This window comes from Rhinolophus hipposideros, assembly GCF_964194185.1.
Source record: "Rhinolophus hipposideros genome assembly, chromosome: 3".
NCBI classification, from domain to species: domain Eukaryota; kingdom Metazoa; phylum Chordata; class Mammalia; order Chiroptera; family Rhinolophidae; genus Rhinolophus; species Rhinolophus hipposideros.
The window spans coordinates 63,333,630-63,349,374 of record NC_138049.1 but is presented as its reverse complement, the minus strand read 5'-3'; the positions used below and the strand labels follow the sequence as shown (position 1 = coordinate 63,349,374).

Here is a 15,745-nt window from a genome sequence, read left to right as displayed (position 1 = left end):
CGAGAGATCAACAAGACATCAAAAAAGCGGGAATCATTATAGACCTTTGATGGAGCACTTTCAACATTCATTCATTGATCCAATCCACAGAGATTTGTAGAGTTCCAACTATGCACCAGGCACTATTCTAATAGGGAACAAAGAGGACAAAATCTTATTCATTGGTTTGCATACAGCCAATAAATATATGTCAGATAGTGGTAAGTACTATAAAGAAAAATAATCATTCTAAGGAGGCTGGGTTAGGGGGTACTATTTTGTGTTTTTGGTTTTCTTTAAATACAATGATTGAAAGGTCATCTGAGCAGAGAAATAAAGGGACTCTGTGGATGTATGGGGGGAAAACAATCAAGTCAGGGGGTAGAGCAAATGTTAAGGCCTGAAACAGGAACACACTTGACCTTGAGGAGCAGTAAGGAGGCCAGTGTGGTTGATGCATGGTCTGAGAAAGAAATATCGACAAGAGATGAGCTCTGAGAGGTGCCCAGGTCGCTGTGTGTGGCACTGAGGATCAAACAGGAGGATACGAAGTTTATAGGAATTCAGAGTTTGATAGTGGAAAAAAAGGAGAAATGAAATGAACTGAAATTGAATAACTCATTGGTGTCACAGGATGTTTACATTATTTGTTTTAAGAAAAGATCTGGTAACAAACAGACTTTAAAACAAAAGCTGTAACAAGAGACAAAGAAGGACCCAGTAATTCCACTTCTGGGTATTTATCTGAAGAAACCCAAAACATTAATTCAAAAGACATATGCATCCATATGTTCATTGCAGCACTATTAAGCATCCATCAATAGATAAATGGATAAAGAAGATGTGGTACATATATACGATGGAATATTACTCGGCCATAAAAAAGAATGAAATCGTGCCATCTGCAATAACATGGATGGACCTAGAGATTATTATGCTGACTGAAATAAATCAGACAGAGAAAGACAAATACCATATAATTTTATTTATATGTGGAATCTAAAACATAAATAAATAAACAAAATTTGAAAAAAAACAAAAAAACAAACTCATACATACAGAGAACATTTTGATAATTGAGAGATGAGAAGGGCATTGGGGAAATGACAGGGGTGTAAGGGATTAAGAGGTACACTTGGTAGTTACAAAATAGCCATAAGGGTGTAAAGTACAGCGTAAGTCAGGGTGATTACTTATATGTTATATAAATGTCTAATTGCTATGTTGTACACCTGAAACTAGTATGTCAATTGTAATTTAAAAATAAAAAATTATTTTAGAAAGATATGGTAAACATTGTGGGGGAGGAGGAGAGGAAGAGATAGAGGGAGTTGTGAAATGGAAGGAAATTATCATAGAAGCAAAAATCCCTTCAGAGAGAGAGAGAGAGAGAGAGAGAGAGAAAGTATACACATTTTAAGAAAGGAAAAAACTTAAAATTGTAATGCTCAATATATACCGATAACAAAAGATGAATACAAGTCACATTTGACTTCTGCAATTCCAAGAGGTGCTCAAAGTGGTTACCATCAGTGTCCAGACACTTCTGATTATGGCAAACTACTGCTTGAGCAACGTTGACCAACATGTCCACTTGTATACATTGTTTTGGCACCCCTGATTATATATACAAGGTCTGACAATTAAGTTTGCGAACTTGCCACTGTGTACTTACAGTGACAGCACTGTACAAACAGCTCAGTAAGGTTTCATGACCTTGGTATATGAACGTCTCACAGCTGTATTTGTGTCGATGTGTGGTGGTGTCTTGCTGAGTGGCGTTCATTATTGTTGCGTAATTTTGTGTGCCATCACAAGAATGTCTGAGCTTGGATTAGAGCAACAAACAAACATTACATTTCTTGTTAAATTTGGCAAGAGTGGAAGTGACATCAGGGACATGATAGTACAAGTTTATGGGGATAATACCATGAAGAAAACATCAGTGTACAAATGAAGTAGACATTTTTCTTAGGGGAGGGAATGCATTACTGATGAAGAGAGGTCAGGAGGGCCAATAGCAAGCAGAACTGATGAAAACATTGCAAAAATTCATCAAATTGTGTGTCAAAGTCATCGGCTGACTGTGAGAAGCATAGCAGACCAAGTGAACATTGATAGAGAAACAATTAGGAAAATCTTAACTGAAAATGTTGGCATGAGAAAGGTGTGCGCAAAAAATGGTCCCAAAGGAGCTCACCAATGAACAAAAGCAAAGGAGAGTGGAAATTTGCCAAGACCTTTCGGAGAAACAAGACGATGTTTTGAGTCACATTATCACTGGTGATGTACCAACATGGGTGTACCAATACAACCCTGAAACAAAGTATCAAAGTGCACTATGGAAGTCAGCCCATTCTCCATTACCAAAAATTTTCTGTCAGTCCAAATCAAGAGTCGAAACAATGTTGCTAACATTTTTTGATATTAGAGGGATTATTCATTATGCGTTTGTACCAACTGGACAAACAATTAACCAAGTTTACTATTTGGAAATGCTGAAAAAGCTGCATGAAAAAGTTAGATGACCTGAACTTTTTGCCAACAATTCATGGTTCTTGCATCACGACAATGCACCAGCTCACACAGCACTGTCTGTGAGGGAGTTTTTAGCCAGTAAACAAATAACTGTATTGGAACACCCTCCCTACTCTCCTTATCTGGCCCCCAATGACTTGTTATAGATAGGTAAAGGAAATATGGAAAAAAAAACATTTTGATGACATTCAGGACATGAAGGGTAATACGACAATATCTCTGATGGCCATTCCAGGAAAAGAGTTCCAAAATTGCTTTGAAGGGTGGACTAGGTGCTGGCATCAGTGCATAGCTTCCCAAGGGGAGTATGTCAAAGGTGACTGTAGTGATATTCAGCAATAAGGTATGTAGCACTTTTACTAGAATGAGTTCACAAACTTAATTGTCCAACCTCATATTTATATATGAATCTATACTGCCTGACTTCATATGTATATTTATATATATATATATATAAAGTCATACAGTATAGATTCATATATACAGTATAGATTCATATATATGGATTCAAATATTTATATGTATATAGTCAGTATAAATTCATGTATATATATATGTATATAAAGTCAGACAGCATAAATTCAATTCAAATAGAACTGCTTTGATCTTCATTTCCTTAAGACTTCTAAAAAGGTTAAAAAAACATTTAAAAATAAATCTAAAACAAACACTTTATAATAATTTACAAAGTTCATAAACACATTAGAATACATTAGTAGCATGATTTTATGGGGAAAATCATGCCAAACAAAACTTAAAATCTCTAAAAATAACTACAACCTCACTAAAGTAAATATTGGGTGATTTTAAAAATATTAAACCATACTATTCAACATTAGGAATGTTAAATAGTCTTAGACTCATGTCCCCTCTGTCTTTAAAAGGTTTGGAGTAGACAAGGTATTTTGGATTTGAGACAAATAGGCAACAAAAAGTCTTGATATTTAACGTGCATAGTTGGTGTAATTGACTGTAGCTCAGGTCTAATACTGGAAACTATTAGAAAAAGCACAGACAAAGAAGAAGAAAGACAAATTAACAGCATAGTGCCTTTCTGTGAACCACAATGCAACACCTACCAAGTATCGGAATGACTTTCAGTGTTGGCTAATACCAGTTATCAACTTCATTAATACTTTTTTAAATTGAGAAATATATTTCACTATATATATATATATATTAAAATTGTGAAATATATTTCACAACATAAGTAGTTCACAATATAAAATTGTGAAAAATCCCTACAAAACACGTGCATAGTTTAATAAATGATAATCATCCTCCCTTCACTTTCCCCTCAGGGATAACTGCCAACCTGAATTTTGTGATACTCATCCCCTTACCCTTCTTTACAGTGTTTCAACCTATGTATACTTCCCAAACAGCATATTGTTTCACTCAAGCAGTGAATAAGGGATCCTATTTGACCTACATCCTGGCATTTGTATTGACCAACTTTTATTAGATTTTCACCCTTCTAGTGGTTGTGAAATTATACGTCATTGTGGTTTTAATTCACATTTCCCAATTACTGATTTTGAGCATCTTTTCACATGTTTATGGGACAGTTGGAATGGCTCTTCTGATAGTAACTTCTCCCACTTTTGTATGTGGCTACTCATTTCTTTTTTTCTTGTTGATTTCTCAGAGTTCTTTTTATAATCCTTTGAGTTGTAAGTCTTGCAGATATCTTCTCCTACTTTTTGGACTGCTTTTTCACTTTCTTTTTGATGTATTTCAGTAAACAAGCATCCTTAATATTAATGTAGCCAACGTTTGCCAATTTCCTGCTATGGTTTTAGCCTTTTCTCTTTCTAACTTAATTGTATCATGATCAGAGAATGATTACAAATTGATTGGACTAGCTCTTGTCGTAGCAAAAATTCAGTTTTTATAAATGTTTCATCTGGGCTATACATTAATATGTAGAATGTGTATTTCCAAACCATTAAATGTATTGTTCTTTAAATCTCTGTTAGATCAAGTTTAATTGTTCAATTAATATCTTCTATATCCTTACTAATTTTATCTGTCTGGTCTGCCTAGTAGTATTTTAGAAAGTACCATAGTAGTAGATTTGACAATTTTCTTTGTAGTTCTGCCAAATTTTGATTTACATATTTTTAAACTATGGTGTTTTTTTTTCGTAAAGTTTAGATTTGCTATACCTATAGGGTGAATTAAGAATCGTAATGTTATTTTCTGCTCTCTTTATTTGTTATTTCCTTACAGTCTAATATCTAATATTAAGATAGCTGCCCCAGGTTTCTTTGGATTATTTGTCTAACAATACAATTATTTGTCACATAATACAATACCTCTTTTCATACTTTAGTTCTAAAAATTTAGGTATCCTTTTGATGTATGTGGTCTATTGTAAATAGTATATGGCTAGTTTTTTTTTTTTTTAATACAGGTTGGTTATTCTTATATTTTACCTACAGAGTTTAGTCTGTTTACATTTATTGTGATTAATAATATCAAATAGGTTATATATAACGCTTTTACATTATTAATCAATATATAGAGAGATATTTACTATGAGGAATTGGCTCACGTAATTATGGAGGCTATGAAGTCCCACAATCTGCCATCTGTAACCAGGAAAGTAGCTGGTGTAATTCAGGCCAAGTCCAAAGGCTTGAGAACCAGGGTAGGGCTCAGTCCAATGGCAGAAGACCAATGTCCCAGCTCAATCAGACCGCAAAGGCAATTTTACCTTTCTCTGACTTTTTGTTTTATTCAGACCTTCGCTTGATTGGATGATGGTCACTCACATAGCCGAGGGCAATCTGCTTTACTCAGTCTAACAATTCAAATGCTAATCTCACCCAGAAACACTCTCACAGACACACCCCGGAATAATGTTTAGCCAAATATCTGGGCACTCCATGGCCCAGTCAACTTGACAAAAAAATAAATAAACAAAAAATTATTGATCATCACACCTGCTAATGTCAATAATCCATTTCTAAAACACCACATATTTTACATAAAAACACTGAGAGTCTATTTGTTGTTATTTTAAATGAGAAAATGTATGATGCATTATATGTTAACCCTGCCTTTCAAACAATTTTCTTAAGTAGAATACTTAAACATAAATAACAAATCTTTATATTAGGATGTAAATGCTTAAAGCATTATTTTAGGATAACCAAACATGAAAGTCTGCATGCATACCGTGAACATTATGTTTACAATATGGCAAAGCAAGTAACAGCAATAAATATATTTGTTAGTAAAAACTTCAGAGAAAAATTTCCAATAAAAGCAACACAATTACCTGAAATAAACTGTAACTCACCAAATGCAGAGAAAGTTTGATATTAGAAGAAAAGTGAGGAGGGAGCAGGACCAAGGTGTAATTTTTTTGTCACTGCTTGTAGAAAGTGCGTATGTGGAGGACAGCATTGATAACAAGTAATTTCAAGCAAACTATCCAACTCAGAAGCTGATAGAAACTTTTTATCATTTGGCACTGTTGAAGAGGCTCCTGAACAAGAAAGCCATAAGAGCTTTAAGAATGAGAAACTTGTGAAATGGAGCTTTGTTTAAACTCCCATCCATTTTCTCCATTTTATCTCTTTCACCATGCTTTTTTTCAATGCTTTTTCGGAGTGTGCATGTGTGTATTTGCGTGTGTGTGTGTGTGTGTGTGTGAGTGTGTGTGTGTGTGCAACTTATACATCCCTAGTCAAAAACGAGAGGCCCCTTGGAAATGTGTTCAGGACAAGCACACAGTGGGAAAGAGTGGTTCCCACTGAGTGTAACACTGGGAGGTTCTGCTCAGGGCCAGCATCCCCTTTGTTGCAACTCCACATGCTTTTCAAAAGATCTTCGTGTGATTCTGATGATTTGCCCATTGTATTTGAAATGTAACCTAATAGTGCTCCAGCACATCATTTTGTTAAAAATGCGTTGAGTATTTGGCATGTAATTAGACACTGCTCCTATAGAACCACTGGCTGATAAAAGATGTATTCAGAGTTCTGTGATATTTGGTTAGTGAACACCAACTGGCATTTTACTGGAAAGATATTAGCTGTAGAAAACTCTACAAGATATGCCTGTATTTTAATTTACTTTTATAATCTTATTCTTTTTCCAATTGTATCTCTATTTTCTGTTCTCCCTCCTTCCTTCTTTCTTGCCTTCCAGCCCAAATATGGGCTGGCTTGTGGTTATGAATTATCAGGGGAGGTATTAGACCTTATTTTTCTCATTCCCAACACCAAATTCAAGTCAGGCCAATCATCTTGCTGCCCTCTTCCATATGATGGACTTCATTTCTCCTGTCCATTGCTCTAAGGGTGTATGTAGCCTTTCCAAGTCCTGGCTTATTGGGAGATCACCTCCTAAGACTCCCTTAGCTTTAGCTTTCATTCCCTGAATCCATGCCTCTGCCAAAACAGAAGCACAGGGACTCAGTATAGAAGCCACTTTGAGTGTACCCAAGGTTCTGCCTTTCCTTCAGTTCTCATTTCTGAAAAGCCTTTACTTTTATGCCAGCTAAGCAATGCATTTTAAAAGATTAAGAAGTTAGTTTCATATTTAGCTTGTTTCCATCAAGAATGGCTATTGAGGGCATCCCATGTGGCCATGCTGCTAGAAACAGAAGTCTCCCCTCCTTTGCTAATATCTTTATTATTATCCAAACCCAGGGAGAAGGAAGGCTGTCAAGTAACTTCTCAATTCATGCTAAATGTATCCAGAAAATAATCCAAACAGGTCAAAAAGTGCCATAATGTTTTAATATGGCAAAATGGGACAAATCGTAAGAGTAAATTTAAGGTGAATCATGTTGTCAGTGGTAAGAGAAGGCTTGTATGCCCACAGGGGCCTGCTGCTGCTCACCAAGTTCAGTCGGTTTATTGCTGTTGGGAGTTTGAGCAAGACTGTTAGGATTGGAGGATAGTTGTAAAAAAAATGTTGTCCTGTTTTTGTTTAAACTAACAATCCTATGGGCATAGAACAAAGTCTGGAAAAAACTTAACAGTGATCTCTGGGTGAGGGGAACTATTGCTCATTAGTTATTTTATATCTGCTCATCTTTTTCCCCTAAAATTTCTATAAAAACATGTTTTATTTTGTAAAAAAGAAAGGTGGCAATACGTTTTTTTAAGACAAAGATACATGATATATAGCATTTTGAAATTGGGAAGCAGGGTCTACACCGGGGCTTCAGAAGATCAATGCTTTGCTCTATAGACTCCACAGTGCAGACAGATGTTTTTGATCAGAAGGAGCAGAAAAAAACGATAAAATGACTTATGGGAGTAAATGATGTGGAAAGGTTTAAGTATGAGAACACAGCAGAGAATGATTTCTAAATGTTATAGGTCTTTAACACTTAGGAAGACACCTTTCTTTAACTCATAATAAAATGCTATAGCAAGAAAAGTAAAATGAAAACAGTTCTTTTGAAGGCTGACAATGAAAGAAACACTTCCTGAAATTGCCGAAGATTAGAAAACACATTTAAATTTTAATTAGGATGATTAATCAGCTCAATATTCTGCACACACAGGAAGGTTCAAAAAGAAAAGCAGTCTTCCTGAGGATGCCCATGCTGATGTCAGCAAGGAAATTTCCTTACACAATCCATTCATTCGATCAGCAAACATTATTCAGTACCTACTATGTGCCAGTTACTATGGTGGATCCTGGAATCCACAGACAACTAGTGAGAGTATCGTTTATGCCCTCAAGGATCCCAAGCTCTTTTTAGGAAGACGGATTTGTACCTGAGCTCCACTGTAGCATGATAGAAGCATGTTCATTGGGAATCAAACCCCTTCGTGAATTTGCCACAACACAGTGACCTTTCCTATCTCACCAGGTTATTAAGGGACCAATTTCTGGTCTTGGTGTCTGATGTATATTCTTCCATCCAGACCCACAGGTTTAATTTTACTTGGTATGTATTTGTTGAAAGCAATGGAAACAATCCCAATCATCTATCACTTGAACAAGAGACTTTACCTAAATCTACATTAGGGGAGCTAGAGTCCCGGTGTGTGGTAGGTTTGCCAGACCCAAGCCCTGCCCTCCTATCTTTGCTACACAGTCATTGACAGTTCAAATGTTTGGCCCCCAAATGAAGTCAAGAGAAAGAACTCAGATACTGGTGTTTTGAAGTAGAGAACATACAGATTGATTGCCCCTGATCTAGAAACTTCCAGCAACTACTTCAATTTTATAGTTTCTGCAGTACTAAAAAGCTGTGATTGCAAATGAAAGCAGGGTGTTTATTCAAGAATATAGGCATGTGATATAATTGTTCCTATTTCCAAAGCAGCTTGAAGAATGAATGCAGGACAGTAAAGTCAAAGCATGATGGGAAGCTCATGACTTGTTGGGTTTCATGGCTGTGCTTCTTAGGGTCCCTTCTAAAGAATGTGCTCTATCCATGGGCCTTAGAAACAGCATCCCAAAGTGACATTCCCATGGAAAAGGTAGGCCAATTAGATTCTTGGGAGAAGAGTTTGAACTTAGCAATGGAGACTGTAGTGAGGCAGCAGTCATGAAACAGAGTTGGAGCTGTGGCTCTATTAGATCATGGACAAGATGAGTGAGAGAAGCTGGCCAAAAGAGCAAGAATAGACAGATGAGAGAAAAGCAGAGATAACCAGAGGTAAGAGAGATTGCATGGCCCTGAGATATTGGGGAAACATTGGTTTTCACTTCAGTCCCTGAATCCATACATAGCCATGAAATGACCTGACATTTCTATAGAAGAGCTCCTTTCTACTTGGACTAACTCAGGTGGCTTCGTTTTCTTTGGATTACTAAAGAGCCTTGACTAAGACAAATCAGAACGCAGTTGAGCAGATCCATTTTATCACCTGGTATAAGTAACATTCCAATGCATCAGTGGGTAAACAAACTATTAGTGAAAATCAGCAGAATACTGAGAGCAAATGATGAAAAATGCCCTGCAAGATACCATAATACCAAAACAGGAGAGGACGAAATGAATTACATGTTTAACTTGAGATTCAGTGGGAAACCAAGATAAATACCACAAGGGACATTTTAAGCCCTCATCTCTGATAGAAATAACAGCTTGAGTGCCTTGATCAGCTACTGGGCTCAAAAATGTTATGAAATAAGGTACTTCCAATAGCAGCAGCAGTGATATTAATTTAAGAGTAATTCATAACTCAAGACAACAAACTGAGGCTTCGTGACAGGCTTCTGGATTTTCCAAGTCACAGTGTGGTTTGATGGACTGAATACATCAGCTTTTGTTTTCTACGTGGCAATATCACAGCCATGTTTCTGTGCCTAAGTCGCAAATACATGTATACAATCTTTTTTGATACTTACAACTCATTTATTAAATAGTAATGGTCTAGTCCTCCAATAAAGACAAATTAGTCTTTTGCTCAGGAGATAAACCTATAAACTGGTTTCTTGTCTACAGCACTCATCCATTATAGATCTTGTGCCTTCTGAAAGATGAATAATTATAGTCCCTGAGGAGATTTACTATATATATATTGCTGTGGTAGTCATCAAATTGGAAGGAGGGTTGATAGGTGTGGGCAACAATGATAAAATGAACAGCGCTCTCGTCTGTCAGGCAGCAAAGTAAATCAGTGAGAGCAGCCCTCATTACCGCAAGTTGAGCGGGTATGTGTGGTGTCCAATTTCTGGGCATGTACCCTTTCTCTCTGCAATAAAATAAATACCATAAGGACTTACTTATAATAAATTCATCTAATGAGTAAGTAAAAGAAAGATCATATATGACTTATGATTGAGTTCATTTGGGGCCCTATTTTACATAAATAACCTCCCTTTTAAAATAAAATAGCCATATATATATAATTTTTTTCTTTCTTTTTTCTTTCTCTCTCTCTCTTTCTTTCTTCTCTCTCTCTCTCTCTCTCTCTCTCTCTCTCTCTCTCTCTCTCTCTCTCTCTCTCTCTCTCTCTCTCTTTCTGTCTTTCTTTCTTTCTTTTTTGCCACATTGGAAGTCTATATTCCTTGGGGGGAAATGGCAGATCAGAAATCAGAATCTAACAAGCTATGCATAATAAATGTGTAGCATATGTTACGGCTGAATTCACTTCTACTGTTTGCAGCATATACATTCTACGTAGAATTGCAAAAGTGCTTGTTATCTTGATGACACTGAGGCAAGAAGAGAGGATGACAAGAAGAATGCCATATTTAGCTCAAGATATTGCCTCCTGGGATCATGTTAGGATTCCTAACAATAAATCCATGGGAATAAATTCAGGAATCACTAGAGTTTAAAATTGCTATATCCTAATTATAGACTGTTCTTAGAGTCTCATAGGTCCTGTGGTTTAATTTCATAAATTATGTTGATTTCATTATAACATATATCCTTTACAAAATGCTGATTAGAAATGAGTCGGGCCTTCTGTTAATTCAATATCTTTGGATGATTCTGTCCTACCAATTCCTACTGGTAAATTAAATCCTTCTCTCTCCAGCTTCAAAACCCTAGTTTATTCTTTTAAAAACATCTACAGGATTTGTTATCTTATTCTTCATTCAGTAAATACTTATTGACTGCCAACTGGGTATAGCATTATGCTAGACACAAAGAAAGATGGAAAGACAAATCATGCAAACTTCTAGCCCTCCAGAAAATTGGTCTTTCAGGACAATAAGCATGTACACATGAAAAGTGAAATATCAATACAGAAGTTAGAATAATGGTGGATCATAAAAGAGATATCTCAAAAAAGTACATTTTAAAATGCCAAATAACTGGTCTAGACAAAAAAATAAATGAGGAGAATAGAAGCAGCAATAATCTTTCAGTGTTCAGTGGGCAGAAAAGACTTCTTGAAAAAGGAAAAGAGATTTGAACCATTTTAAAAGAGGCAGTCTGAGTATTGCCAAGGACATGGGTCAATATGCAGACGTGGGTAAGGCATGGTGTGTTGGGAGAAAATGTTTCACTCCTGAGACTGGGGAGAAAATTAGCTGGAATGCTGGAGAACAAGCAGGAGAGTAATTTGAAGATAGTTTGTAGAGCATCTTGACTAGCAGTCAAGTAATGCATATTCATAAAAGGTTTTATTATTAAATCAACTTTATTGAGGCATAATTTATGTACAATCAATTGCACACATTTTGAATGTACTGTTACATGAGTATTAACAAATAGATATTGTCATGTAATGACCACTTCAAACAAGATATAGAACATCTCTACCATTCCAGAAAGTTCTCTTGTGACCCGTTCCCATCAATCTTTCCCAAACCCTTTCTTTTTCATTAACACACCACAGTCCACTACTACCCACAACTGGACATTTTGAGTAATTCCAGTTTTATGCTATAAAATATTCAAGCTGTTCTATTATATGTTATACAGCTACAAGCACTTTAAAACACAAGGGTTTTAAAAGATTTTGTGAATTATTTTCTTAAGCCTGGGCCTCCCAAGTGTATTTCTAGGTTAAACCATATGATACTCCATTCACCCACTAAAATTTGAGTGTGGTGTGGAATCTGAGGTCATTTTTCTTCCTTGCTGTGACCCCCAGATTCCCAGGATACATGCTAATTTTCTTCATTGGCTTTATTATCAATATCAACAAGCCCTTTTAAGGCTTCAACTTAAACATGGCAGATTGATCATACACATATGCCTCCTCTCATTCTCAAGAACTGGAGAGAATGAAAATAAAGGATATATATATATATATATATATATATATATATATATATATATATCCACAAGGATAAAGAGAATGGGAGATAAGCTATCAGACAAGAAGTTTCAACACATCTTGGGAAGACAGAAGGCAGACAGAGCAGCAGTAACAGATTTAACAGAGGAAACTATATTTGAAAGAGCCTTAGAGATGAGAAACCACTTTATCCATAGAATGTCTCTGAGATTCTCAGACTGTCAGATACTGCAGAAAGAAGAGATGAGGCATGAGGTTGAAAAACAGGATTGGTTGAAAGTCTGCATGTATGGAGTGTCTAGACTCCAAGGATCCTTCTCCCACATTAGTCTGTCAGGCAATTATGTACCATCTGTAAGTCCAACCTCCTCCCCAAGCAGGACAAGGGAGATTTAATTTCTTGAGAATTCAAGGAAGAAGCACTGAATTCAGAGATTCCCAGACCTAGTGGTAGACATTAAGTGAAGAAATTAAATGAAAGAGAGAATACTGAATGGTGGATGGTCCTTACTTTGCTCACTCCCATGATATTGGCAGCTAGGCGTATGCTCTCAGAACAAATTCCAGAGAGTGGCTTTTAAGTTCTACTTCAAAATCAAGTGACCATTCACTGCTTATGCACCCTGCAAAGAAGTCTCCCAGCTCACAAATCTCCTTGTGCATATAGAGATTCCAAGAAACTCTTTGCTGCTTCTTTTATTATTATTAAAAATTGACAGCCAAGGATTATTCACATTTCAAGAAATTTTCCAAAAAGAAAGGGAGAGATAAAAACAAAGAGTAAAAAGGAACCTAGAGGAAGGAAAAGAGAGTGAAGAAAACATAAGAAATTTTCTCCCAAAAACGTAAATACTCTTAGAGAAAAAAGAGAATGTGTTGCATTCATAAAATAAGAATAGAAAGTTAACAAAAAGGAATGGTAAAGAATCAGAAAGTGCTCTTAAAAGTTAAAAATTAGATATAATCAAGGAACTTCCCCAGAAAATAAAGCAAAAAGGCAAAGAGGTGGAAAAATAGGAGAAAAAAAATATTAAAGTTTCAACCTAGGAAGTACAGCTGAGCTCTGGGAAAAGAAAACAGACAAAATGGGAGGAAGAAAATTATAAAAGAAATAATTTAAGAAAAGTGTATGAATATCTAGATGGAAAGTGTTGCTCAATAAATTGCAAACAGACTTACATGAAGACATATTATTGTAAAATTCCAGAATACCAGAGTTACAGAGAAGATTAATAATTTTTTAAAGATTTCAGAGAGAAATACAATGCCACACACAAAGAAATAGGCATCAGAATGGCATTGAATTTTTCAATAGCTACACTGGATAGCAGAAAACAATAGAGTGATAGCCTCAAAATTCTGAAGAAGTGTATACCAGCCAAACTATCAATCAAAGATCAGAGTACAAGGAAGATATTTTCATAAAGGCGAAGCCTCAAGAACTGCCTTCCTATACACTCTTTTGTCAAAAATAACTGAAAGATGTTCTCCATAGATGTGAGGAAAATTATCAAGATAATGAAAGGCACAGAACTCTGAAAATGTGGGAATTCACAGGAAAATAGTGAATGAATTTCCCAAGATGAAGTTGAAGGAAGTTCCCTTTGACAGCTGTGTTAGGAAGCCTGAAGACCAACTAGTCTAGAGTGGGGCAGGAGCACCAATGGTTCTGGGTGGGGGTATTCGGGGGGGAAAATGGCATTGATAGACCACCTGCAATGTTTAAATGTCTTATAGAAAGTCATATGAGAGAAAGAAAAGAAGCAGTTAATAAATGCAAGTTGAGGGGACACCAAGTGCAAGTAGGAAATGAAAGTGAAATAACAAGGTGAAGGAGCCTTTAAATCAGTAGGTGTAAAATGAACAGGGGGTGGGAGTAATGTGAACTGTAAGTGTGTAAATGCATGTGTGTACATTACACATGTAGATGTATAAATACACAGGCAAGCGTGCACATGAGTGTGTGTTTGTGCGTGTGTGTGTGTGTGTGTGTGTGTGTTGCAGGAGAGAAGCAAGGACAGAGGAAGAAGAGATTATACCTTATTCAGAGGCCCTGTTGCTGACACAAATCTCATGCTCCGTTATGGACATGTCCTTTAGGTGATTTATTTTTGTTTGCTTGTTTGTTTGTTTTTTGGTTGTTTTGCTTTTGAGTTTGTTGTAAGGGTAGAGGTCTCTGCTAATTCTGTGGTGCGCTGTATATCCCTGGGAGTCAGAATTTCTGGAGTGCGGCCTCCACACAGCACAGCACCTGACGGAGGGCTGGAGGAGTTTGATGGCATTCTGAAGTCTAGTGATATGAAAGGGTTTCCTGGGGATCCATAGTATAACCCTTTCTGCAGAAGTCTGTTGTCGCATCCTGGAGCTGAGTTGTGTAAAGTAGACTAAGTCAAATCCATGTCAAATGCTACCTTTCAAAGCCTCCACTTGTTTCAGCAAAGAGAACAGGAGACAGGGAGGCTTCCTCATGATTTTGAGAAAATAGACTGACTCTGCCTTTTAAAAGTCTTGGTGAAAGCCACAGTGGGAATGTTATTTTGCAGCAATGTTTGCTCTTTTTTTACTCCCTTAACTATTATTGCTGATTATTATTCTTTGTCATTAAGACCTGTGATGCCAGGTGAGGAAGGCCACGAGTTCTGTTTGGAGGCTTCTTTTGAACTCTCTGAGTAGACACCATGAGCAAAGCTCACCCTCCCGAGTTGAAAAAATTTATGGACAAGAAGTGTTTGAAATTAAATGGTGGCAGGCACGTCCAAGGAATATTGCGGGGATTTGATCCCTTTATGAATCTTGTCATAGATGAATGTGTGGAGACGGCAACTAGTGGGCAGCAGAACAGTATTGGAATGGTGGTCATTCGAGGAACTAGTTTCATCATGTTAGAAGCCATGGAACGAGTATAAAGAATGGCTTTGTTCACCAGAGAAATTAACTGCTTCCCCATGTCCCCTCGCCATAGCTGCTGTTTTACTACAATATAAAAATTGGATTGGGTACATTTTCATGTTGAACTTTTTTGTTAAATAAACTTTTGTAACAGTGAAAAAAAATTAAAAAAACCTGTGATGATATATATGTTTGTGAGTGTGTGTGTGTGTGTGTGTGTATAATATATTTAAAATATTCTTTATTTCACACAGCATATTTTATAGGAATGACAGAGATGATATCTGGATAGAGATATATTAGCAGCCTAATCAAAAAGAACAGCAGGCATGTCAATGGCATTGGCCTAAGGATGGCCCCAGACCTCTATGGAGGGTCCTAAAAGGGTGTGACAATTGGACAGAGGACCCTGGAGCCTGGGATCAGAGATCTGAGTTCAGGGCTTAGCTGTGAATGCAGGCAAATGCTTGACATGACTATGCCTCAGTTTTTTCATCTGTAAAGTAGAAATAATTACTCATATCATGGGATTATTTCAAAGTTAGGATATGCGAAAGATTTTTAAATGTAAAAAATTATAAAAGTATAATTTATTATTACAATTCATATAATACATTTTATAATATATAATTTGTATAATATGTGATAGATAATTA

The 15,745-nt window shown here is 36.3% G+C and overlaps 1 protein-coding gene across 1 annotated transcript; it reads left to right on the top strand.

Annotated features, from left to right (window-relative positions):
- Nucleotides 1-14,878: 14,878 nt before the first annotated feature.
- On the top strand, nucleotides 14,879-15,106 carry LOC308494984 (small nuclear ribonucleoprotein G-like; the record flags this gene model as incomplete). Its single annotated transcript, XM_081042997.1, has 1 exon — nucleotides 14,879-15,106. One exon carries the CDS (start codon nucleotides 14,879-14,881, stop codon nucleotides 15,104-15,106), a length of 228 nt encoding a protein of 75 aa, XP_080899123.1.
- Between the last annotated feature and the right edge of the window lie 639 nt (nucleotides 15,107-15,745).